General features: G+C 40.9%; 1 protein-coding gene across 1 annotated transcript in view; it reads right to left on the bottom strand.

Annotated features, from left to right (window-relative positions):
* Positions 1 to 873: 873 nt before the first annotated feature.
* Positions 874 to 24,923, bottom strand: part of atp6v1ba (ATPase, H+ transporting, lysosomal, V1 subunit B, member a) — a 46,241-nt gene continuing 22,191 nt past the window's right edge. Inside the window, exons 4-14 of the mRNA XM_075482055.1 lie at positions 23,422 to 23,515; positions 22,744 to 22,821; positions 21,872 to 22,011; positions 15,126 to 15,227; positions 13,440 to 13,537; positions 12,925 to 13,048; positions 8,231 to 8,381; positions 5,314 to 5,396; positions 5,064 to 5,168; positions 4,848 to 4,977; positions 874 to 1,859 (exon numbers count right to left, since the gene is read on the bottom strand). Coding sequence (XP_075338170.1) covers positions 1,717 to 1,859; positions 4,848 to 4,977; positions 5,064 to 5,168; positions 5,314 to 5,396; positions 8,231 to 8,381; positions 12,925 to 13,048; positions 13,440 to 13,537; positions 15,126 to 15,227; positions 21,872 to 22,011; positions 22,744 to 22,821; positions 23,422 to 23,515 — 1,248 coding nt within the window. The 3' untranslated portion in view covers positions 874 to 1,716. The remainder of the gene's footprint in view (positions 1,860 to 4,847; positions 4,978 to 5,063; positions 5,169 to 5,313; positions 5,397 to 8,230; positions 8,382 to 12,924; positions 13,049 to 13,439; positions 13,538 to 15,125; positions 15,228 to 21,871; positions 22,012 to 22,743; positions 22,822 to 23,421; positions 23,516 to 24,923) is intronic.

Below are 24,923 nucleotides of genomic sequence, written 5' to 3' on the forward strand. Positions count from 1 at the left end.
TACTAACTCCAGTTGGGTTCCTTGGGCAAGATCCCTTTACGCTGCCTGCCTACCTGGGATACGAGTGTAAATTGCTTTGGATGAAAAGTCTGCTAAACATTAACAACAAGGTGTGAAAGCCACGAGGCCCCGAATCGTTTAACTCGGTCTTTAAGCCTTCCTCCCCCCCCCCCCCCCCCCGTAGCCACGCCCCTGAAGGGATGTCATACAGCTTCATGTCAAAAGAGGCGAACTATCCCTTTAAGGTGAGTTTTCTGAGAGTCGTTCGTTTTAACTTTCGTTACGTCACCACGGCATCAATTCTAATTTGTGGAACAATAGTTTTAATACGTCTTAACCTTAAAACTATATCCTGGTTTTTGGTTAAATATCTAACTTGACTCCAGCTGAGCTCTTCAGGAAACAGCATTCCGGAAGCAGGGAAACATTTTCAGGGAGCAAACAAACACAACAGAGGATTTAGGAATTACCTTGGTTCGACAGGTCTGCAATGACATTCATTTTGCCCAGCTCTTCAGCAGCCATGGCGAGAAAATCTGGATCCAAAGTTCAACAGGAAGTGCCGTCTCGCGACACACCTGCCACATGCCGACTCCTTCGCGAGCGAGATAAGCCTACAGGTGTCTCATAAAGGCACCAAAATGTCAGCTGAAACCACATCCAGCTGGCCTACCGCTTATATTAGAGCAGCTAAATATATTGGAGTATTTGGACGAACTATAGAAAATCACCCCCGGACTGATGAAACTCGATCGAAGACGCTTTATTGCAATAACTTTGGGAACTCAAGCATATAAAGCATAAACACTGCAAAGTCAATCTGGAGGGGGATAAAGACTCCATCAAGTTATAATTAAGAAGAGAACAGAAACGTTTTCACATTTAATTTAATTTATTCATAGACACATACACCCCAAAACTACCATGGCTGCATGGAATGTTTAATACATATTCATCTTTTTTTTTTTCTTTAAATCAACAAAACACAAACACTGTAAACTTATGCTCTGAGAGGATGCAAGAGGGCCCAACTGAAAGAAGAAGAAAAATGAAGGAAGTACTCATGTCCTGTAAGAAAACACGAAGCAGCTTAAAAATCATTCGGAGGCCTCTGAGTTCAACAAAACATTGAGAATGAAAATTAAGAATAGATGAAAATAAAATCCCCTTCAGCTAATACCAGTATGGTAACATATGGGAAACTGTACTTTGTCTCATAATTTTGAAATTTGCTCAAATTGTTCTTTAAAATCTCCTTTACTGGGGATGGTATATTGAGTTTATTAAAAAGAAAAATAATAAAAAAAAAAAAAAGATGAGGGAGATCAATCAGTAACACACCCCAATAAATAAAGACTGGTCGTAAGTTATTATGTGTTCACTTTGTTTCAATCAAAAGTGGCTACTAGAACAACAGACAATTTCCATAAATGACTTCAGAACACAGATACACAACAGAACATCTATATAATGGGGGAGATGTTTGCCCTGTTCTACTTTAGGGTAGGGGGGAAATTGTACACTAATGTTGGGTGGGTGGATTGATGGGAAAGAGATGGAGAAAAGTTGCACAAGAAAACATGTCTGTGTTGGGTGAAAGCCCAATAACATCACCTTCCAAATCCTGCAAACGAAGGGCTATAGGGTGAGGTGCAAGGAAAAACATGAAGGGGTATGAAGGTGGCGGGTTAGAACAAGAACATCCCAAAGTTTGACTCAGTGGCGAGCAGCGGATTCCCTGGGGTAGAACTCTGCCAGGGTGCTCTGAGGAATCCTCTTGAGCATCTCCTTGGGGAAGATTCGCAGGAGCTGCCAGCCAATGTCCAGGGTTTCATACACTGTCCTGTTATCATATGGACCTGGGGGAGACAGAGGGGCCACAGAACATCCCATTAACTGTGGTGGTCTGGTGCACACATATCCTGTACATCACATCAAATCATGGAGAAATATTTTGAAAGAGGCAAGAGGGAGGGTAACTATGAAAGAATTATGCAAGCAACAGGCAATTCTAAACTCAGTTTAATCCAACACAGAAATAGAACTGTATCAATCATTTCCATCAGATAGGGGAAAATCTAACTGGAAAAATATTCATTTTTCAGAATAATAGAATAAGCACACAAGGTGAAACTAAGTAATGTCTTGATAAGTAAATCAACTTTTTGAATGGCAGAGATTCATCAATAAATTCATGTTTGATTCAGAAGTGCACAAACAGCTCCAAGTTAGACTAAAAGTAAAATGAGAACTTGACTACAAAGATTCAGACAAGGATGCTGCTTTTTACTTGAATTCTTTGCTATTCTTAATCGAGTCCTTGGCTCAGGCAGTCCATCAAAACAAAGAACTTCGAAGGTTCGGAATGGAATGCTTCGAGCACAAAATTGGACTTCTCGCTGATGGTGAGAAAACTTTCCTTGAACAACTAAATTTTCTGTACTAAATTATCAAAATAAATGTGCTCCCCCAGATTTCTCTATCAGTTGCAAGGATAACCTGTAAAGGTCCCTTAAAGCAAATTCAGTTGCCATTAGATGCCATCATACAAATGAACTCCAGCTGAATACTATTTAAGTTTATTCAGAAAAGCTCAGCTGCAGGAGCTGAACTCTGCAACACCAGTATTACTAAATGCTGCTGAACTTTAAAAATGATGTTTCAAACAGTTAATAAACTTAGTGACCCTGGCATTAGTTCAGACTTAGTGAAAAAAATAATTACTAAACATGACTAAAGTTTTACTAATCAAAACTGAAATTGTTGCAGCCTTTCATCGGATTCTGAATTTCTCAACGGAGGTCCGGGTTGCCCCTGCTCTGGGCCAGGCTTCGGCTCTAATTAAGGTCGCTCTATTTAAAGTCTGATGTGTTGGAAGGATCTCCAAATCCGAGACCATGGTCTTCGGCCGGAAAAGGGTGGAATGCCCTCTCCGGGTCGGGAATGAGATCCTTCCCCAAGTGGAGGAGTTCAAGTATCTCGGGGTCTTGTTCACGAGTGAGGGACGAATGGAGCAGGAGATTGACAGGTGGATCGGTGCGGCGTCTGCAGTGATGCGGGCTCTGGACCGGCCCGTCGTGGTGAAGAAGGAGCTGAGCCAGAAGGCCAAGCTCTCGATTTACCGCTCAATCTATGTTCCTACCCTCACCTATGGTCACAAGCTGTGGGTAGTGACCGAAAGAACGAGATCGCGAATACAAGCGGCCGAAATGAGTTTCCTCCGCAGGGTGTCTGGGCTCTCCCTTAGAGATAGGGTGAGAAGCTCGGTAATACGGGAGGGGCTCAGAGTAGAACCGCTGCTCCTCCGCATCCAGAGGAGTCAGATGAGGTGGCTCGGGCATCTGGTTAGGATGCCTCCTGGATGCCTCCCTGGTGAGGTGTTCCGGGCCCGTACCACTGGGAGGAGGCCCCGGGGAAGACCCAGGACACGTTAGAGAGACTATGTTTCTCGGCTGGCCTGGGAACGCCTCGGGGTCCCCCCAGAAGAGCTGGAGGAAGTGGCCGGGGACAGGGACGTCTGGGTTTCTCTGCTCAAGCTGCTGCCCCCGCGACCCGATCCCCGGACCAGCGGAAGATGATGGATGGATGGATGGGTGTTGGAAGGAAAAAGAAAATTATTTGTATTTTCATTTCCCATTTTGTCTCGCTGTGATGACTTTTTTTCCATGGAATCAAAAAGAGGAAATTCAACTTTGTATGTGTAATGTTTGTCAAGATTAAATGGTTTCGAGACTTTGTTTAGTCATTCAGAGGAAGAATAAAAAGAGACATATTTTCACAGACCAATAGTTTCCAGGGACAAGTTTAAACTCAAAAATACGACGTGAATTCCACCACAACCACGTTTTTATCAAAGCAATGTACTGTAATAGAGGCAACGACATGTTCAAAAGCTAAAGGGATTTCACACAGCATATATACTCACCTTATTTCTATAAGTTAATTAAAAAATGTGTGTCATGCACAACATTTGGTAAATGTTTGTTCTTTTTTTCCCCAACTCTGAGGGCTACAACATCCACAGAATTAACATGAGTTTCATAGAAGCTGCAGAGGTAGCAGATATGATCGCGTTGCTAAGCTAAACTTGTAGAAGACACAATTCAGCTGCTATATTTTTTGTGATTCAATACACTTAATTACAAAGATATCTGGCTATCCAAACAGATTTCTTTTTAAATCGAAAAGACAAATAACAACATGAAGGATTTTGATTTTGAAGTTGTTATTCTTCATAATCCCCCGCGTAAATTTACACATTCTAGTTTGACGAAATCCGTAGTAAACGCATTTCAAATTTCACGGGCTTCATGGCAGGGAGAGGAAAGCAGCTAACCGTTACATTTGAAGCTGCACTCAGGGACATTTTGCTACTTTTGCTTGAATCATCATCTTATAGAATAGAATAAAAAAATACTTTATTCATCCTCCAATGGGGGAAATTCAAATTAGTCAAGTCGCTCAAAAAAATTATTAATATTTACAAACAGCAATAATAATACCAATTGTAATAAAAAAATACTACTACTAACTAATAATAATAATAAATGACAAAAAAAACAAACAAACAAAAAATTTAAGAAGAACTCAGCAGTCCCTGTTAAAAGCCTTCTGGTTGTGGGGACAAAGGCCCTCCTGAACCTCTCAGTCCTGCCACGATGCTGTGGAGAGGATGTTTATTATTCTCCAAAACAGAATACAATTTCCTCCTCATCCGTTGCTCCACCATATGCAAAACAAGGAAGGAATGACGGTTTCGTGGAGAGGCAAAGCAAACTATGAACATCCCTTTATACCGTTATGGAGATATAGATGTTCAGAGAATTGTTGCTTTAGTTTCTTCTCACCCTGAGCAATGAAATTCTTCTCAAACTTCTGCAAGAACTCCAGGTAGAGCAGATCATCAGAAGTGAGGGCTTCTTCTCCCACAACAGCCTTCATGGCCTGGACATCCTTACCAATGGCGTAACAGGCATACTGAAGACAGGGACAGGCAGGCATGTTACTGACAATGATAGCTGGGGATCACGGCCTAAACCATTGCAGAGGGTGGGATCGGTTACCAGTTGGTTGGACACATCAGCGTGGTCCTTCCTGGTCATCCCTTCACCAATGGCAGATTTCATCAGACGGGACAGTGAGGGCAACACATTGATAGGTGGGTAGATCTGAAAACAACACAAAACAGAGTGATCGGTTTTCTTTCTCTTTTTGGTAAGCAAGCTGAAGAAGTACAAAACATGTTGAAAAGTAAGCCACAGAGAATGAGTTTGTTGTTTTAAAGGAGCACATTTAAGTGGAGATGAATAATACCTGTCTGTTGTGCAGCTGCCTGTCAACGTAGACCTGACCCTCTGTGATGTATCCAGTAAGATCAGGAATAGGGTGGGTGATGTCTGTTAGACACAAAAAACACTATTTCTGTATTTCTGTATTTACACAGCATCCCAACGTTTGTGGGATGATCCAAAATGAAGACAGCGTTCAGGTCGCTCGCTGATTTCTGAGTATTGAAACAATGTCACATGCAGAACTCAAGTAGAAGAGGGTCTGTGAGCGTTCCATTATAAAGACATTTCTTTTGAAATCAGTCAGCTGGGAACACGATCAATGTTCCCTCTACTTTTTCATGTGTCTGGGCATACACACCAGCCCTGAGCACACTGAGGACCACTGTGAGCAACATCAGATGTGCACGCTGTGGCCACACACCAGCATCACACCTGTTCAACACCTTGGATCAGAGCAAGTTACATGGCTTATTAAAAGAATCAAATCACAGCAGCAATTTTCATTAGTTTACTTTTAATATAAGTGATTTGGCCCACTTAAAATGAAAAAGACAAAAATCTTGTTGTTCATGAGATGTGTAGTGTGTTATCTGTGAGAGTCATGCATGCAGCCTGCATGTTTTGCAGAGTAGACCTTTGTCACTCGAAAAGGAAAAACTCTCCCCCAGTTTCAGCGCTTGTTCTTCTATTTGCACTCAGACAGCCATTCCATCCTAAAAGAACCGCATTTCTTTTTTACTTTGGCTTGTTGAGTGGATATGTCGCTGAGTCTCTTAACTCCTAACTCCGCCGCACTGTTGTAAGCTAGCTAGCTAACCTGTATGGGCAGGGCTCATATGAAAGCACTATCAATGCTCTGATGCTCAAGTAAACCGTATCGTATCATTGGCTGAACACCGGTCACTCACTGCGTTATATTGAAAAATGGTACAGAAAAACACATTATTGGTCTAATTAATTAGATTAGGTCTAGTATTAGATATTAATTAATACGTTTATGGTGATTTTTATTTTATGCGCCGCATAGATTTTCTTGTGCGCTGAGAATGTGCGGGCAGCTCAGAGGGAACATTGAACACAATAGCTTCCCTTTAACACAGTAATAGGAGAATATTGTTCAACGAGAGGGATAGTCATATATGTTGCCATGGCAACCGCAAACATTCAAAATTCCTTATACAGGTGCTGGTCAACGAATTAGAATAATTTGAAATAGTGCAATCATTAAATTCTTTGAATGCATTTTTTGTGCAGAAAGCAAATCAGGTGTTCACCGCACCTGTCCTACTCGTTAGACTAATCACAGAACTCGTTACCTGTAAAAAATTTGCTCAGCTGAGCTTTCCAAAAGGCCCATTTAGGCCATTTAACTGTGACACTGTTGTTTTATTGAATTAGAATAATGGAGAACCCGTTTCATTGAATTAGAATAAATGCTCGAATGTTTGTTTTCTGTGAAGAGTGTTCACTGTGCAGTATAAAGTCAGGGTTGAGTAGAATTTCTAAGTTGTAAAATAAATCATGGGTAAGCAGCGCGACCTCTCAACCGGAATAGTGGCTCAAATTCAAGCCCTTCGCCAACAAGGCTTGACCCAAACTAAAATTGCTGAGCAGCTCGGCATCAGCCAGTCTTCCGTCTGCAAAGCTCTCAAGAAAAACTGCAGCAAGCGCACCAACTGTTCCGGCGTCCGAAAAACTTCTGCTCGCGACAACAAGCAGCTGAGAAAGATCGCAGTCAGCAACCGGTTCAAGTCCACTTCCGAGCTCACCGACTTGTGGAACAAGCAGACCGGCGCTGACGTCTCCAGATCAACCACTTACCGTCGTCTGCGCGAACTCGGCTTCAAATCTCGCGTTCCAGCAGTAAAACCGATGCTGAACAAGAAACAAATGGTGAAACGGCTGAAGTGGGCCAAAGAACACGGCGAGTGGACTGCTGAAGACTGGCAGAAAGTGGTCTTCAGTGACGAATCACGCTTCTGCATCTCCTTCGGTGACCAAGGTCCTCGTGTCTGGCGTCGTGGTGGCGAAACCTACAACCACGAGTGCGTGAAAAGATCCGTCAAGTTTCCCCAGAGCGTTATGGTCTGGGGATGCATGTCCGCTCGAGGTGTAGGGAAACTCTGCTTCCTCAAGAAGACTGTCAATGCTGCCGTACTGTATATCAAGATGTTCTGGAAACGTTCCTGATTCCGACTGTTGAGGAACAGTTCGGCGAAGAAGACTTCATATTTCAACAGGATCTTGCACCGGCTCATGCGGCAAAGTCGACCAAAGATTGGTTCACTAAAAAACAGCTTGAAGTTTTGGCATGGCCGGCCAACTCGCCTGACCTCAATGTCATTGAAAACCTTTGGGCCATCGTCAAGCGGAAAATTCGCGACAGAAAGCCTACTACGCTGGACCAACTGAAGCAGAACATCGCCACTGCCTGGGAAGCTGTGAGTGCGGAAACTTGCGACAAGCTGGTCAAATCGATGCCGCGGAGACTTCAGGCAGTCATACAAGCCAAGGGGGCAGCCACAAAATACTGAGAAAGTGATGATTCTAATTATAATAAAAATTATTCTAATTCAATGAAACGGTTTCTCCATTATTCTAATTCAATAAAACAACAGTGTCACAGTTAAATGGCCTAAATGGGCCTTTTGGAAAGATCAGCTGAGCAAATTTTTTACAGGTAACGAGTTCTGTGATTAGTCTAACGAGTAGGACAGGTGCGGTGAACACCTGATTTGCTTTCTGCACAAAAAATGCATTCAAAGAATTTAATGATTGCACTATTTCAAATTATTCTAATTCGTTGACCAGCACCTGTACACATGCTCACAGATTATAGATGGAGCCTACAAGGATGACAGTTGTGAAATTGTCCTTTTAGTTTAGAACCAACTTAATGCTAAGAAAGCCGTTGGCTGTTTGGGTGCAGCTGTTCTCACCGTCATTGGGCATTGTGAGAATTGGAATCTGGGTGATGGAGCCGTTTCTGCCCTCCACTCGGCCGGCACGCTCGTAGATGGTGGCCAGATCAGTGTACATGTAGCCTGGAAAGCCTCGACGGCCGGGCACCTCCTCTCGGGCAGCAGAGACCTGGAGGGGTGGAGTTGATGGGTGGGGGGATGTAAGAGGGTAAGAAACAGCTTCACAACACAGGATCATGAACAGTGTTTCCATCCAAATCAAGTTTAGAGTTTCTGCAGGGTGAAAAATAAAAGACTTGGGTCAAGTTAAGTTTCCAAGCATTTCTGACACTTTTGAAAAGAAGCCCTTGACAGAGTGGGATAAAAGAGATAAAACATCATAAATTCTGTTTTCAGGGGAAGTCAGGGTTTTCAATCTTTTAAGTGTGCACGGTGTCATTTGAGTGAAGAACTGGCCTGAATTGTATTATCCTTGTTTTGTATGCAAAACTGAATCAAAAATTCAAGTGAAATATTAAAATGTATGAATGGCATTGCAAACAAACAATATTAAGTGCTAAATATTGTCAAACCTGGAGTGTAAAACATTTATTTTCCCTCTCTGGCCACTGAAGTACATTAACTCAGGTCACACCATGTTTAACGCTGGCTAATCCACATCACAAAAGGCCCTTTACTTAAATAAAAATATACATGATCGTGGGCTATTTTTTATGCTTTTTCTGTAATATTAACAATGCAGCTGATGTTACAGTATGTAGCCATTCATTTAAAACCTAGAAGCATTGATCTTTCCAAACAGACCCAAGGTACAGGGGTTGTAAAACGTAGAATGACCCCATGACTAAAACGTCAAACAACTGTTCATAAACAGAGAAAAATCTACAGAAATTTTTCCCCGTTTGAGAGTCAAGTGAGGCCAATTCCTTCATTATGCTTCAGAAGAGGAAAACAGATGGTTGGAAATGTGGCTATTCTGTTTTCAGATCCTTTATAGAAATTACCAAAAGTAAAAACCTCAGAGCAAGAGGAAAATAAAGTGTATTTAATTCATCTGTGGATTGAAAGGTTGGTGGGCAGGCCACATACTTGTGATCAACAGATTCAATGCATAACTCAACCTTCACATGTGAATGAGAACAGAAGAAAAATGGTAATGTCCTGGCTCTTTAGAAGGGCTGAATCCCATCAAGTTTCCTGGGTCTCGAACGACTTCAGTTGCAGTCACACATGTGCCAAGGTTATTGACAGAAAATACAGGCAGACTAACCCCACATGAACCATTGGAAAACTTGCACTGTGCTGCTAACATATTGAGAAGGCTAACTGTACAACATTAAAAGGATTGTTACAGAGACACAGTGGAGTGAGAGCAGACAGACTTTTCACCGCTAACGGTGCGTTCAGACCGTTACTCGCGCGAGTTTTGCCGCAGGTGTAGTTGAATTTACTCGCGTTATTCGCGCGAGTAAACAACGAGCGAATTTTCGCTCAAGGGGCTATCCATTTCATTCTCTCATCAACCATGGCTGATATAAGTACCATTGCGTCCTTGTACCTGCTGTGGCAGTCCGAGATTCGTCGGAAACGCACACGCCGTCGTGTCTGGGTCAGTGACATCATCCGGAGGCGCACTCAGCTCGGAGAATTTCACCGCCTTCTCCAGGAGTTGCGTCTGCATGACGGCCGCTTCCAGCGGTATTTCAGGCTCACCAGGACCCAGTTTGATGAACCCAGTTTGATCAGTGCCGTGATCTCTCGGCAGGACACCAACTACAGGCGCTCCATTTCAGCTGCGGAGCGCCTGTCCATCTGTCTCCGGTGAGAGGCAGATAAATCAATTAAAAAGATCCCGGGACGCATGACATCACTGTCGTCCGAATCTCAACGCTGATAGGCTGTCGTGACGCGAATATTTCGGCAAAGTTGGATTTTCTGAACGCGAATTCGCATCTTGACATTCGCGCGGCGGTATTCGCTTCATTCGCGCAGCCGGCTCGAATTCGCGTCTTTGCATTGACTTTGTATGTAATCACGTCACGCGAAAAATTCGCACCGCGCCCGGTCTGAACGCACCGTCAGAGAAAGGACAACAAGTGGGTGAGGGGCCGGATGACGGGCCATAACCTTTCCAAGTCAAGCAGACAAGAATAAAGTTAATAAACCCTTCGTAGAGAAATGAAAGACAGATTATCCTCTCTCTCGGCATGGTTCACGTTCTGGTGACAAACTCATGATCATATATGGTGTCTAAGCATTTCAGTTTGTACAAGCCATCCAACACACAGCTATCATGCACCAGCCAGGATTTAGGAACATGTTATTGGGATTAAAGGAAGTGTATTAGGCTGGTTTAAAAGTGAAATATTCTTGGAAAATCCCTTCTTTCTCTTCCTGGGAGCATATATCAGGGTGCCTGAAATCACCAGCAAGTGCAAAACTCCCAAAAACACAACCCTGGTATTTTTTTTGTTTTTTTTAGTTTCCCTTCGTTTTCAAATTCCTCACTTCAAGTACGTCATGCATCTTCCATCTACAAGCAGCCTCAGAGGATATCAGAGCCCAGTGGATAAATTATATCTGAGGCTAATGTTCCAGAGAGTTAGCTAAAGACTGGATCCAGTTCAACGCAGGACTGAAGAAACTGAGCCACAAAGAGAGTTGTAAAGGCCAATACCCGGCGTTTTGACGCAGGGAGATGGCCGTGTAAGGCTCAGGGTTAAGATCCATATCAAGCACTGTTGCAAGTGTGTCAAAAAATTTGGCGAAAAAAGCCAGTGAGGTTAACATTAAAGGATTCGTTGTAGGCATTAACCAAATATGTAGTGTTATTAGGTTTGAGTATGCTTTGTAGAATTCTACCACAAACCCATCTGGGCCGGGGGATTTGCCGTTCTGCAGCTGCCCAATCGCCTCCTGTACTTCCGCTACTGCGATCGGAGCGCCTAATTTATCAGCCAGATTACTATAAACTTTAGGATATGAGATCATCTCCAGGGGATTGTGGTTCTTCCAGATTTCAGGGGGCTACTCTGTGATGTACAGGTCGGAATAGAAATTCAAAATCATTTAACAATTTGGGGTCGGTGACCACTGACCCCAAATTGTGAGTTATGCGATGTACATCTCTGTCTTGGTCCATTAGAGCTGATCACATAGTGTTGTTTAGTAGCATTTATGGCTAACTTACAGTCACTCAGCTAAATTATTTCTTTCTCAAGTTGATGGGGAGTGCACATGCTAAGTCTCCACCCGGAAAACACTGTTCAAGATTCACTGTGCTTAAATCAACGAGTGCTTTGACCAAAACATGTCTTGTGTCTCAATGGGACCTCAGAAAATGTTTTCAATTGTTAAAAAGGGCATATTGTGATACCTTTAAGTCATATTCATCTGATAAATTTCAGTTTTTTCATGTAAACAAAGAATCTTCCTTGCACACCAGATTAAGTCATGGAGTTCCTCAGGGTTCTGTGCTTGGATCGATTCTTTTCACTTTATACATGCTTCCATAAGGTAACATTATTAGACAGCATGGCAAGAAATTTCGATTCCCATGTAAATGATACTCAGCTGTACTTTTCCATGAAGCCACATGACACCAATCAGTTGGTCAGACTACAAGCATGTCTTAAAGACATAAAGACCTGGATGACTCTGAATTTTCTGCTTCTAAATTCAAAGAAAATGGACGTTGTAGTATTTGGACTTGAGCACCTCCAGAAGACATTGGTTAGTCTTGTTGGCATTTCATTGACTTCCTGCACGAACATGAGAAATCTTGAAACTAATTTTGACTAGGATCTGTCTTTTCACTTGCATGCAAAACATTTTTCGAGAACTACCTTCTTTCACCTTGGTAATATTGCCAAAATGAGAAACATAGTGTCTCAGAGTGATGCAGAAAAACTGGTCCATGCGTTTGTTACTTCAAGATTAGACGATTGCAATTCTGCAATACAATATTTTCCAGACAAGAGCAATTCAGTCACAGAAAGCAGCTTTACAGGTGGTTTCTAAAAGCAGAGCCTTCAGTTATCAGGCCCCTCTCTGTGGAAACAGCTGCCAGTTTGGGAGGCAGAGCCTTCAGTTATCAGGCCCCTCTCTGTGGAACCAGTCTGGGAAGCAGACCAGCTCTCTATCTTTAAGACTAGGCTAAAAACTTTCCTCTTTGATAAAGCTTATAGTTAGGGATGGCTCAGGTGATCCTGAAACATCCCATAGTTAAGCTGCTATAGGCCTAGTCTGCTGGGGGGGGCTTCCCATGATGCACCTGTCCTCCCTTTGCTCTCTTTACTCCCCATGTACATATGACATTATTGTTGTTATTAACTTGTGTTTCTCTCTCTCAGCAGGTATCCCTGGCCTGGTGTTATGGTGCTTGTTGTCCCCTCTTTCCTGTCCTCTCAAACCCCAGCTGATTGAGGCAGAGATGATATGCAAAGCACAGTATGGAAGTGATCTCACCATAAGAAGACCATTACATCAGGTTCTGTTAACTGAGATATATATTAAAAAAAATAAAATAAAAACAAAAAGAATGTTGTCATTTCTGACAAGGGCTTCATTTACCAAATTACACAAACAACTGCAAAGTTTCTTTCCTGCTTTCAATTTCAGGCTCTGTCACCCAAAACAGACAAAGGTGTCGATGTTTCATGTGAAAATGCAAACAGTGAACACAAAATGCCAAAATCTGTAAGTAGTTGTACCTCTCTGAGAGCCTCAGCATATGAACTCATGTCAGTGAGGATGACAAGGACATGCTTCTCACACTGGTAGGCCAGGTACTCTGCTGTGGTCAGTGCCAGGCGAGGTGTAATGATACGCTCAATGCTGATTGGGCATAGAAAGGGAAAAAAAAAAAAAAAAAGAAAGAAGCGTTATAGTAGTGCACACATGAAAACCTTGAAATTAGAGTACCTAAAAGTACCAGCCAGTTACAAAATTAACAGAAATGATTCTTACGTCACATTAAAGATTTTCTTAATGAAGGCAAACTGAATGTATTTATTGCATTCAGAGATTTTACAGGGGCAAAATTCAAGTGTACATGGAGACTGTTTGCTCAAATCCTATGGTTCAACCATAAGTTTATTACTTGTTAAAGCAAACATTGCACTACTACCTTTTTGTTTGTATGTAGACTGGAACTCAAAATCAATGAGTAAACAAACAATACAATTACTATGGTTAATTGTTGAGATCATTTCCAAATGTATCTTACGTGGGGTCATTGGCCAGGTTCAGGAAAAGGCAGACGTTGTCCATGGAGCCATTTTCTTCAAAGTCGGACTTGAAGAAGCGAGCAGTTTCCATGTTGACCTGAAACACCAATGATACAACATCATGAAGCATTTTCAAACTTTTCAGACATTATCGCTCAAAATGGCTGGCTACAAAAAAACTGAGTGGACCTATAGCACCTATTTGTATAGAAACTATTTGTTACCAGTATATTAAAAGGAAAATTGAGTGTGTCAAACTTTGTGACTTAATCAAGAATTGTGTATAATTTCCAAAAAGTGCTTGGTGGATAGAGGCAGTGCTCAGAACAGTGGTAAATTGGTGCAGTGTTCCTTCTTCCTCATCGACTGCTTCACTGATGGATCTTAAAACTTTACAAAGCCTGAAATAATAACTAATACTATTTGGGACACTACCTTCCTCCAAGAGTGTTTTCACACCAGAGTTGCTTGGTCCACGTTCAATGGACCAGAGTTCGTTTGCTCGGACAGTTCGCTTCGTTTGGGAAGGTGTGAAAGCTCATCCAAATTCTGGTGCGGCCCAAACAAATACAGTAAATACAGAAACCCCAAGACTGTATAAATTTGGTGTTGCTTCAATGTTTGTTCTTGTGGCGAACAAGCATTTATTTTTCTTAGTCTAGCTGACTACCCAAATAGTCCTATTACAATACAGCGCTATTATAATACAAGAAACAATCCCCACGTATATACACCAATGGACACGCCGGTGGCAATGACGGGTTCAGTGTTTTGCCCAAGGACACTCAGGCAAAGCATGTCACCTGGGTAAGTCAGGGATTGAACCAGAAACCCTCTAAATGACAGATGACTGCCGTTTCCTCTGAGCTACTGCTGCCTCCCTGCTGTCATGCCTTTCAACTAAAACTGACTCAAATGTGTGGTAAAATGAAAATGTTTCAGGTGCCACTTCTACAAGGAGCAAAAATACCTCAAACAGTGGGATGTTTGCTATTTTTATTTTCAATGTGTAATGATTAATTGCTAAAATGTCCTTATTAATCAATTACATTTAAAAATCATTTGAAACACTCAACCTGACCAAAAGGAACACACAAAAAAAGAAAAACACTTTCAACATGCACTCTGCCGGGCTGCATAAAAACAGTGTGTATCAACCTTTTCCCCCATTAAGCAGATGCATTGCTCTTACTGCATGTGTTGTGCGCTTTTAAAAAAAATGCATATCCTTGTTTTTATCCCTATTCATACTACTGCTGAACTCTACAGCCAGATTAACCCCAAACGGGATGTAAACTGGTGGGAAGTGGAAGAGGGGTGGATTAGCATTTAGCAAGTGAAGCAAGTGGTGGTGTGTGTGTGTATATGTGTGTGTTTGGTGGAGTTCAAGCTGTCACAATCAAGGCATTACAGCAGACAGGAGGAGCAGCTGAGGAGCAGAGAACTTGATACTGCATGGCTGACAGTGTTAAAAGGTCTGTTGAATTAGTAACCTGTCAACATGGCTGGGGGATATGCTCACAAGTGCAGAAGTAACAAGGGGGACTTAAAGGTTAAATCACCTGGTGAATAACAGAAAGCAAGGCGGGAGAGAGGGGACACGGTGTCACCTCAGGGTTAAGAGGGCGATTAGCGCCACAAATGGGTGGGGGTTTGAAAAACTTCATGCTGTAGGATGCACTTACCCCCATAGCTGCAAAAACAATGGCAAAGTTCTCTGCGCTATAGTCCATTACGTCCTTGGACTTCTGCACGAGACCGGCCTGGCGACAGATCTGAGCGGCTATCTGGAAGCATTAAAACATAAACTGGATTTAGACAGTGAAGAGCTCTCCAAAAGATTGATAACCAGTGTTATCATTTATGAGTTAAGAAGTAAAACAAATTTAGGTATGGCTATGAAAGCAACTAGACCTGACCTGAGGTAGGATTAGCAGAAAAACGTAGAGATTCGTTTGGAAAATCTGGTTAATTGGCCAAAATCACAGAGGAGGGTATCCAAAATCCAACCCTATATGTATGAGGTCAATGACTAAAACTTCTTTAAATGATCCTCAAAACAATGGGCCTCATGCAAGAACATTTTCGTATTTTTATTCTACATTTCTCTCACTTTTTTCGTATGAAGGTCTCGTACGATCACGCCGCGTCAGATTCAACAAACGCTCTTAACTTCGGAAAAAGTGTGTAAACGATCTGCGTAAATGATGAATGCCACCTGTGCGTATTTAAGTGCACGTGCATGAGGATAGTAGATTTGTATACTCCACGCCCAAAATAATACCATATAAGAAGGAAGTCTTGAGTCATGAGAACGGCATCAAGGCGCAAAAAGAACAACTTTAGGGGCTCTGAGACTGAAGTTCTGCTTTCAGAGATCCAAAAAGGAAAATCTGTCATTTTTAGCAATGTCAGCAGTGGAATTACGGGACCTGCTAAAGCCAAGAAATGGGAAGTTATCACGAGTGCTGTTAATTCCGTGTCACCTGTAGTTCGTCAGCTCAGTGCGCTCCACAACAGCACGGGTGCTTTAATGCGTATATGTGTGCAGTCTATTGCTCCGATTATGATCGGCAGTCCAGCCACGGCATGAAAGTCCCTCTTAATTTGTACTTGTTGGACAGCGGTGTATGGGAATCTGATGTACCATGGGTGATAAACTGATGAGAGTTTTGATGACCAAGGGGAGCGCATGACTCCAATCTCACTCTGAAAGGTTCCCGTGGCCAAAAATCCAAGGGTGGTGAGGACCTGGACCTGTGGTGGAATTGGGTTTGATCGGCATGTTTCTCTCTGGAGTTGTGGCTCCAGCAAGCTGCATATTTGCAGCAGCACAGTCCTTGCCAATCTAAATCGCGATGTTAGCCATTTGTCTGTCTCCATAGGATATCTACACGGTCTCAGAACACACGCTCTCTTCCAAGAGCCTGACGCGCTAAGGCATCCAAAAGTAACAAGTCAGCCGCTGGTTACACTTCCCATTGACATTGTTATATACAGAATCAAATTAACCTCCAATGATATTGTGGGAAACTCATTGTCAGAGTAAATAGTCTCAATGCAGTAATAAGAATTACATCTCTGCTACACTTATCAGTCATAACATTATGACCACCTGCCTAATGTTGAGTGTTTCCCCTTCATGCAACCAAAAGAGATCTGACCATCCAGTCCAGAACAGAACATCTGAGGGTGTCCTTGGGTACCATGACATAAGCTATACATCCTTTGTGAATTGGACTTTCTTCCCACAAATGCCAACAGATCCCATCGAAACGGGGGAGTTTGGCGTTTCATGAAAAAATAGGAATCATACTGAAATTGTTGACGATACGTGGCTGCAGCACAGTTCAAGCTTCAGCTGAGATGTGTGTCACACAGCCAGCATAATCTATTCATATGGGAGCTGAATCGAACATCATAACACCGCACAACTGGTGTAATGCTGGTCAAACTATATCCACCTGCTGTCTGGTGCTGGGCAGCTACCATTCAATGGACTTTTTTTTTTTTTTTTTTAAATGGGAAACTGATAATTGCGGCCCAATAATCAAAACCATTTTATTAAATAAAACCAAAACATTCTGTAGTGTTGAAGGTACATTAGAGCTGACAACGCCAATTATGTGACGCTTTGACACAGTAAGTGACATTCCATACGGTCATTAGAGTCTAAATTATGAAAGCAGATCCAGTGAGATCCATGGAAGTGTGTCAAGTGGGATCCAAACATCAGCAGATGTGGTGAATGCAACAGGGGAAATGTTTCTCTCAGAGTCAAAAATGAAAACCAAGTGTATATTGCCGATGTTATCATTCACAACTTTCATGTGTTTTAACTTTGCCTCGTTAGATGTAAAAGTAGATTTGCAAAAGATACTTTTTACTCATTCCGAGGCTATTAAACATTAGCCTGGGCAAAAGCCGACTGTTGACTCCGTCAAACAGTCTGGGAAAACCCAAGAGGAATCCGTTTCCATGGAGGGTGGGACCTTACTCAGCAACTTAAATTCATTGGAGTTCCCTTAACCAATCAGTAATGTTTAGAAATGAGGTAGGTTATGCGCCGAGGTTCATGCTTGCTCGCGAATCACGCTTCCCATATCCGCTTTCATTATCAAACTTTTCCCAAAGCCAGTTGGAAGGAGAGCTACGACATCCTTGCCACTAACAAAGTTGACGAGGCATTCCTCTTGCTCTTGTTTTATTTGTGTAATAATGCTCTCCAGAGTTGAGACAACTTCATGGATAGCTTCTAGCGTATCTTCTTTTGTCGCCATGTTTATTTCCGCTGCGGTTGAACTACAATTACATGGACTACAATGGACTCCGCTCGTGAGTTCTGCGTCACCACTCAACTGTTTGCTGATTGGCAAAACACTGAGCGAACCGAGGTAGGGGGATTTGGCCAGACTATGTGCGGAGCCAAAATCTTTGGGCGGAAGTACGTAGGATGGCGTCGCCAGGCTAATTAAACATCTCCTCAAATAGACAAAGAAATACAGAGCTATTACCTTCTGACAATGGTTGTCTATTGTTCAATGAGAAGAGCATTACATTTTGTCCCTGAACACTGACGTGGAGGGTACTGAAGCAGTGAAGAGAAGAATATAGAGGTAAACTGTTTCTGGTTTCCAAATCTTTTTTTTTTTTCCCAGCTGAAGAGCATCAGGAACAGCCGTGGCCTGTCACTCAAGAAACTTCAGTTGTGCTGAAGAGATATCATAGACTGAATCAATCAATATTGTTTTGCAAACCACAATAGAATGGTTTCAGCGGCTATTGTTAATTGTTTTCTCCCCTCGTCCAGCTTTTAAATAGAGGTTTGAAGCATGAAGTATCTGTTCTATTAACAGAACTGGAATGGTTTATCTGAGGGATTTTTCTCTTTTTAATGTTGCTGTTATTTAATTCAATTTCAATTCAATTCATTTTTATTTATATAGCACCAAATACAACAAATGTCATCTCAAGGCACTTAGATAATAAAGTCCAATTCAAGCCAATTGGAATTCAATTAATTGTAATCATAATTATTCATAAAATAATCTAATTCGTTCATATAGAGCCAATTCAAAAACAATTTCCTAGCTAAGGAAACCAACAGATTGCACTGAAACTTTTTTTATTTCGGTCCAATCTCCCGTCAGATTTTTTTTTACAACAATAACAGTGAGCTTCTGTTAAATGTTTGACTTCAGATTAACTTAACATTATCATCAAATTACATTCAGGAATGTTAAAAACCTGAGAAATGCCTTAATCCTGTGGAAAACCTGAGTGACTAAGTTCCACAGTGAGGCACCATAAAGCTCTGGAAACAAAGCAAACCCATTCTCATGTGACATGGAAGAAAACAAATGAGTCTCACGAGTAACTTGACTCATTGGTGTTCAATTTTTCCATTGTGAGACAGCCACTGAAAGAAAACTTCCATTACTCTTACCTTCACTTTTTCTGTTCCAAGAGAGAATCTTTTTTTTGGTGAAAATATCAGACCATGAAGAAACAGCCTTATAAAGGTTGGATTGAGAATGCTGAGTTTTATGTAAAGATCATGAAGGGGGTGAGTCACCCTGGACAGGTCGCCAGTCCATCACACCGAGACATACTCACGCCTAAAGTTAATTTAGTATCACCAATTGAGCTAATTGGGGGGTGAGAGGAAGCCAGAGTCCCAGACAGATCCCTCACATGGGGAGACAAACGAGACACACAACCATCCATGCACACACCCACTCCTAGGGACAATTTAGAGTTAAGACCCCTGTTTTAGGGTGGTGGGAGGAAGCCGGAGTAACCGAGAGAACCCATGCATACCCGGGGAGAACATGCAAAGAACGGCCCCAGCCGAGATTTGAACCACGAACCCTTTTGCTGTGAGACGGTGCTAAAAATTAAAATACATTATACAATGAACCCAATAGGTTGGTCAGATTACAAGCATGTCTTAAAGACATAAAGACCTGGATGACTCAGAACTGTCTGCTTCTAAATTCAGACAAAACTGAAGTCGTTATCTTTGGACCTGAGCACTTCAGGGAGAAATTGTCTAGCTATATAGTTACTCTAGATGGTATTTCATTGGCTTCTAGTTCTACAGTGAGGAACCTTGGAGTTATTTTTGACCAGAATTGATCATTTGACTCGCATATAAAACAGGTTTTTTAGGACTGCCTTCTTTCACCTTCGTAATATTGTTAAAATCAGGAACATCTTGTCTCAGAGTGATGCAGAAAAACTAGTCCATGCATTTGTTACTTCAAGATTGGACTACTGTAATTCTTTATTATTGGGCTGTTAAATTAAGAATAGAATTTCAGATTCTTCTCCTTACATATAAAGCTCTTAATGACCGAGCTCCATCATATCTTAAAGATCTCATTATAAGATATTTTCCTAACAGAGCACTTCGCTCCCAAACTGCAGGTTTACTTGAGGTTCCCAGAGTTTCTAAAAGTAGAATGGGAGGCAGAGCCTTCAGTTATCAGGCCCCTCTATTGTGGAATAAGCTGCCAGTAAATGTCCGGGAAGCAGACACCCTTTCCACTTTTAAGACCAGGCTTAAAACTTTCCTTTTTGATAAAGCTTATAGTTAGGGATGGCTCAGGTAATCCTGAAACATCCCATAGTTAAGCTGCTATAGGCCTAGACTGCTGGGGGGCCTCATCTGTCACACCTTTCCTCACTTTACTCTCTTTATGTATATGTGACATTATTGTGGTCATTAACTCGTGTTTCCCTGTTCCAACAGGTATCCTTTGAATGGTGTCACAGTGTTTGTTGTCCCCTCTTTCTGTCTTCTCAAACCCCAGCTGGTGGAGGCGGATGGCCACCCTTCCTGGTTCTGGTTCTGCCAGAGGTTTCTTCCTGTTCAAAGGGAGTCGTTTCTCTCCACAGTCGCCTCAGGCACGCTCAGGCCGGGAGATTGGACCGAAAAAGAAAAAAGTTTCAGTGCCATCTGTTGGTTTCCTTAGCTAGGAAATTGTTTTTGGAATCGGCTCTATATGAACGAATTGGATTATTTTATGAATAACAATGATTACAATTAATTGAATTGGACTTTATTATCTAAGTGCCTTGAGATGACATTTGCTCTATTGGGCGCTATTTAAATAAAAATGAATTGGAAAAAAATAAATAAATAAATAAAATGAATTGAATGCCAAATCGTATTCCTATGGTTATGATGGTCATCATGTAAAATCAGAGAATATTTTTTGTCACAAAGGAATTTTGAGTCACTTCCTTGCAAGAGCATTAGTATGATGTTGACCAATGGCCAGTAAAGAAGTTTTTTTTTTTTCCTATACATTATCCTGCAACTTTAGGGATTTGACCTTTTGGGTAACCCATCATTTAATCAATTAAGACATTTTTTTGAGTATTAATCATATTTACTAATGAATTTTTTTAGTGATGCTCCGATCGATCGGCTGCCGATCGTGATCGGCCGATAATGCCCAAAAATAGCCTGATCGGCGATCGGAAAAATATGCCGATCAAAAAACCGATCACATGACATAAATTACTCTAATGTGGTACGTGACGTGTGTACAGAACCGAACAGGCAAAACCTCTACAGTGCATCTTGACAACATGACCTCTCCTGTCTGGAATTTCTTCAAAGTGTGTCAGAAAGATGTGAAACTTACTGCGGTCACGCCATCTGCGCTCCGGAGAGGCACGGTCGCGCTCGCGTCGTACGGTAAAGCGTGTGAGCGGATTTATGGTGCATTCAAGTGCACCCCGTAAACTCAGAAATCTATATCGAAGTTGATTTTTCATTTGTTGGAATACCTGTCATTACTTGGTTGTTTTTTTACTACATTCTTTTTAATGATTAAAAAAAAATAATAGAACAAAATTATTGAAGCATATTCAGAATCAAACTCATTTCTGCATAGTCAGATTTGAAAACTTCATTTAGAACCAAATCAAAATGTTCTCTGCCGACTCCACCAGATTCTTGTTCTACATGTCCCCAGCTACCTCTGTGGTGATTTTCAAGTCATTTCACTGCATCATTGTTTAATAATCTGATGCTGACATCATACCCAATGGATGATGTATATGGGTAGATTAAAATATTAATAGAAAATAAAAAAAACAATTGTTTTCTGCAAACTCCACCAGATTCTTGTTCTACATGTCCCCAGCTACCTCTGGCGGTTTAATTTCTATAAATAGTGCACTCTCTGCTAGATGAAAGGCATGGAAATGTCAGATTCCTTCCGTGATCGGCAATCGGGCAGATCATGATTTTGGTGATCGGTCCCAAAAATGCTGATCGGAGCATCACTAAATTTTTTATTTATGGCCTGAAACATGTATTGAGGTCAGACAGAACCTGTAACGGATCTGATGAAACTATACAGAGGCGTTCTTCAGATATTGCCTTTATGACAATGGGATAATGTGACCGACTCACCTCATTGTGGGGTAATCCAGCAGCAGAAAAAATTGGTATCTTCTGTCCTCTGGCGATGCTGTTCATGCCGTCAATGGCTGAAATGCCAGTCTGGATCATCTCCTCGGGGTAGATACGGCACTGAGGATTAATTGGTTGGCCTGTAAAGAACACAAACATGCTTTTAGCTCACTTACAGTTGGATCCTCCGGCCCTCTATTCAAAACCATTCTGGGCATACTTTACATTTTAGTTAGGAGTAAATACTGCCCCGAGTCAGTAACAATGACTTTCTATTAATCTTTCTCCATGCTCTCATGATTTGGAACAATTTCATAAATGTTCAAGGACTACAGCCTCATCAGATACGTGAATGTCAGGAATGCTGTCAGCTCGGTTCAACAACCTGGAATTGTCCCGGATCAACTTCTATGTTGCCTTTTTTCTAAAATAAAAAATGAAAATGAATCAACTGTGCTGCAAACACAAGCCCAACATTAATTGGCAATGTAGTCATACATCTCCAGGATCAAATATCTTTTTCATTCTTTGGCAGAAAAGACATGGCAAACAAATGCCAAATCACAATCCTAAAAGCCCCATTTTTAACCGTTTTACTTCTAGTGAATTTTATTCCTGGATGTTCTAACCAATCCGAAGACAAGGAAGGTAGTAGAAGTGCGATGCATGCTTGTTTAACTCTGAGGAAGTTGTAGTCCAATTTATTTTCCAGATTGTGTACATTAAACATATAACTAGCTGCCATTTAACATGTCGATGTTTTGAAAGTGCAGGTTTCTCTTCAAATATAGCATTTTGGAAAAAAAATCATCTATTAAGCATAGAAAATTTTCCACAAAACATCAAAAACAAAAGGGATAAAGAGGGTGTACCCATGATGTCCAAGTAATCCTCAGCCAGAACGGTGGGTCCACGGTCGATGGGTTTGCCTGATCCGTTGAACACACGCCCTGAAAGGAGGATTGTCTTCTTTAAGCCAAGCAAAGTAGAGTCTTTATGGCACAAATATCTGATTTATGTGGAAGCTAAATTCAAGGATAATAACTAAAAATGCCAATAAAATTCAATTCAATGGATGAAACTCATTAAATCTGATCTATTTTCTGTCAGACCCTTCAGTGATACTGTTAGCACAGCTGTGATGGCTCTTGTCGAGCCTACAAGTACAAATGATTATAAATTCAGGGACGTGATTAATGATACTTAAAAGACAAAAGCAAGTTTACTTTCTGCTTGTACTCAAATTATATGGGACCTTGTGTTGTACTGAGATAATCACATCAATGAGACATTCAAGAACATTCACATAAAAGCTCGGATCCTCACTTTTTATTTTTTGTACTGTCTACTAAGCAGACTGAAAACTCAAGTGAAATTAGCACAAATAGGGATTCATTTGAACTCCAAACGCTTTGAAATTGTATTAAATAGATTGTGAAAGGATAACTCTGCAACTGCAAACTAAGCCTAAACTGTGGAGTCTGAAGCTTTATTTGCATCATTCTTCAGTGAGTAAATAAGGACACGTCATGTTGATCAGCTGATCATACCCAGCATGTCCTCAGACACAGGGGTACGGAGAATATCCCCGGTGAACTCGCAGGCCGTCTTCTTTGCATCAATTCCTGATGTGCCCTCAAACACCTGAATTAACACAGACAAAAAGATAAAGCAGCTAATAAAAGACAAACACATCCACTCTCCACAGTTTATCTTCCCGCTCACAGAAGCAGTACATATATGTTAAAGCAGAAAACTTTTAGGAATCAAAATGCAGATTAGAGCAGAAGGAGTGGGTTTGAAGTCATTTCGTTTCATGCGTTGATATTTTTAGTGTTTCTAAAAACAATTCAGAAGATATAGAGGTGCAATCTCAAATCAATGAATGAAAATGCTGTTTTTCAATGTAATTAGATTTGTAACATTTGATAAGAAAAATATCACTTCTAAAGTAAAATAACAAATTGTGAATGTAAAATCCTGGTCATCTATGTTTTTAATAAAATCGCTCTTTTTACTAACTACCTCTGCCTCACCCCTGAGATGTTTTCCCCTTTAACAGACGTTTACAGTTTTTCATGCATCTATGAAATATTGCATTCAAAAAGCCTTGCAAAACAAATATTTTCAGTTCACTCAAGAGGTTTCTTCTTTTGCAGTTTTCCTTTAAAAAAAAAAAAAAAAAAAAAAGTTTAAAACAACTTAATTTCTGAAAAGGGACATTTTTGTCCCCTTTTAAAACGACCTAAAAACATCATATGTTAATATTTTTTATCATCTTTTATTCCACTTCAGTTCTGATCATAACTACCAAGTTTTCAATTATTTTCAAAAATTGAACCCTTTAAATACTGGTTTATATGATGTAAACGCCAATTTCTGTAAAAACAAACTCACAAAAACTGCTATATTTTCAATATATATAATGCAAAGTGGAATTGTTGAGGGGGGATAATTATGGTCTGGGATATGTCAATGATCAGCAACAACATTGATTTTTAGGGATTTTTAATTTTTTTGCTGTCTGATTAAAAAAAAAAACTTTTTTCTGAAAAGGGACATTTTTGTCCCCTTTTAAACAACCTAAAACATCATATATTAATATTTTTTTCCACTTTTTTTTTCATAAATCTTTTATTCCACTTCAGTTCTGATCATAACTACCAAGTTTTCAATTATTTTCAAATTTTCAAAATTAACGCTTTAGATGACAATTTGAACTTTTTAGCCCAAATTTTAAGCCTTTAGGCTTTTTCAGAAATGAAGGAGTTTTTTTTCTACACAATGAAAAATTGCATTGATGTGTGTTTGAAATTTGAAAAAAATAGTCAAAAATGCACAACTGGACCAAATATGATGAGTATCACTATCTACAGTGTAAAATCAGCGGAGAAAGTTCACCCAAGTGGACAAAAATGTCCCCTATCAGGGATTAGGGTTAAGGTCAAATGCTGCAAACATTTAACCCATGTGACTAATAAGTCATTTTGACTTTCAGAGAAGAAATATGGTCAGTCTAAGCAGACAATGAAATGATGAATTAAAACTATTT

This window comes from Odontesthes bonariensis, chromosome 2 (genome assembly GCF_027942865.1).
Source record: "Odontesthes bonariensis isolate fOdoBon6 chromosome 2, fOdoBon6.hap1, whole genome shotgun sequence".
Taxonomy (NCBI): domain Eukaryota; kingdom Metazoa; phylum Chordata; class Actinopteri; order Atheriniformes; family Atherinopsidae; genus Odontesthes; species Odontesthes bonariensis.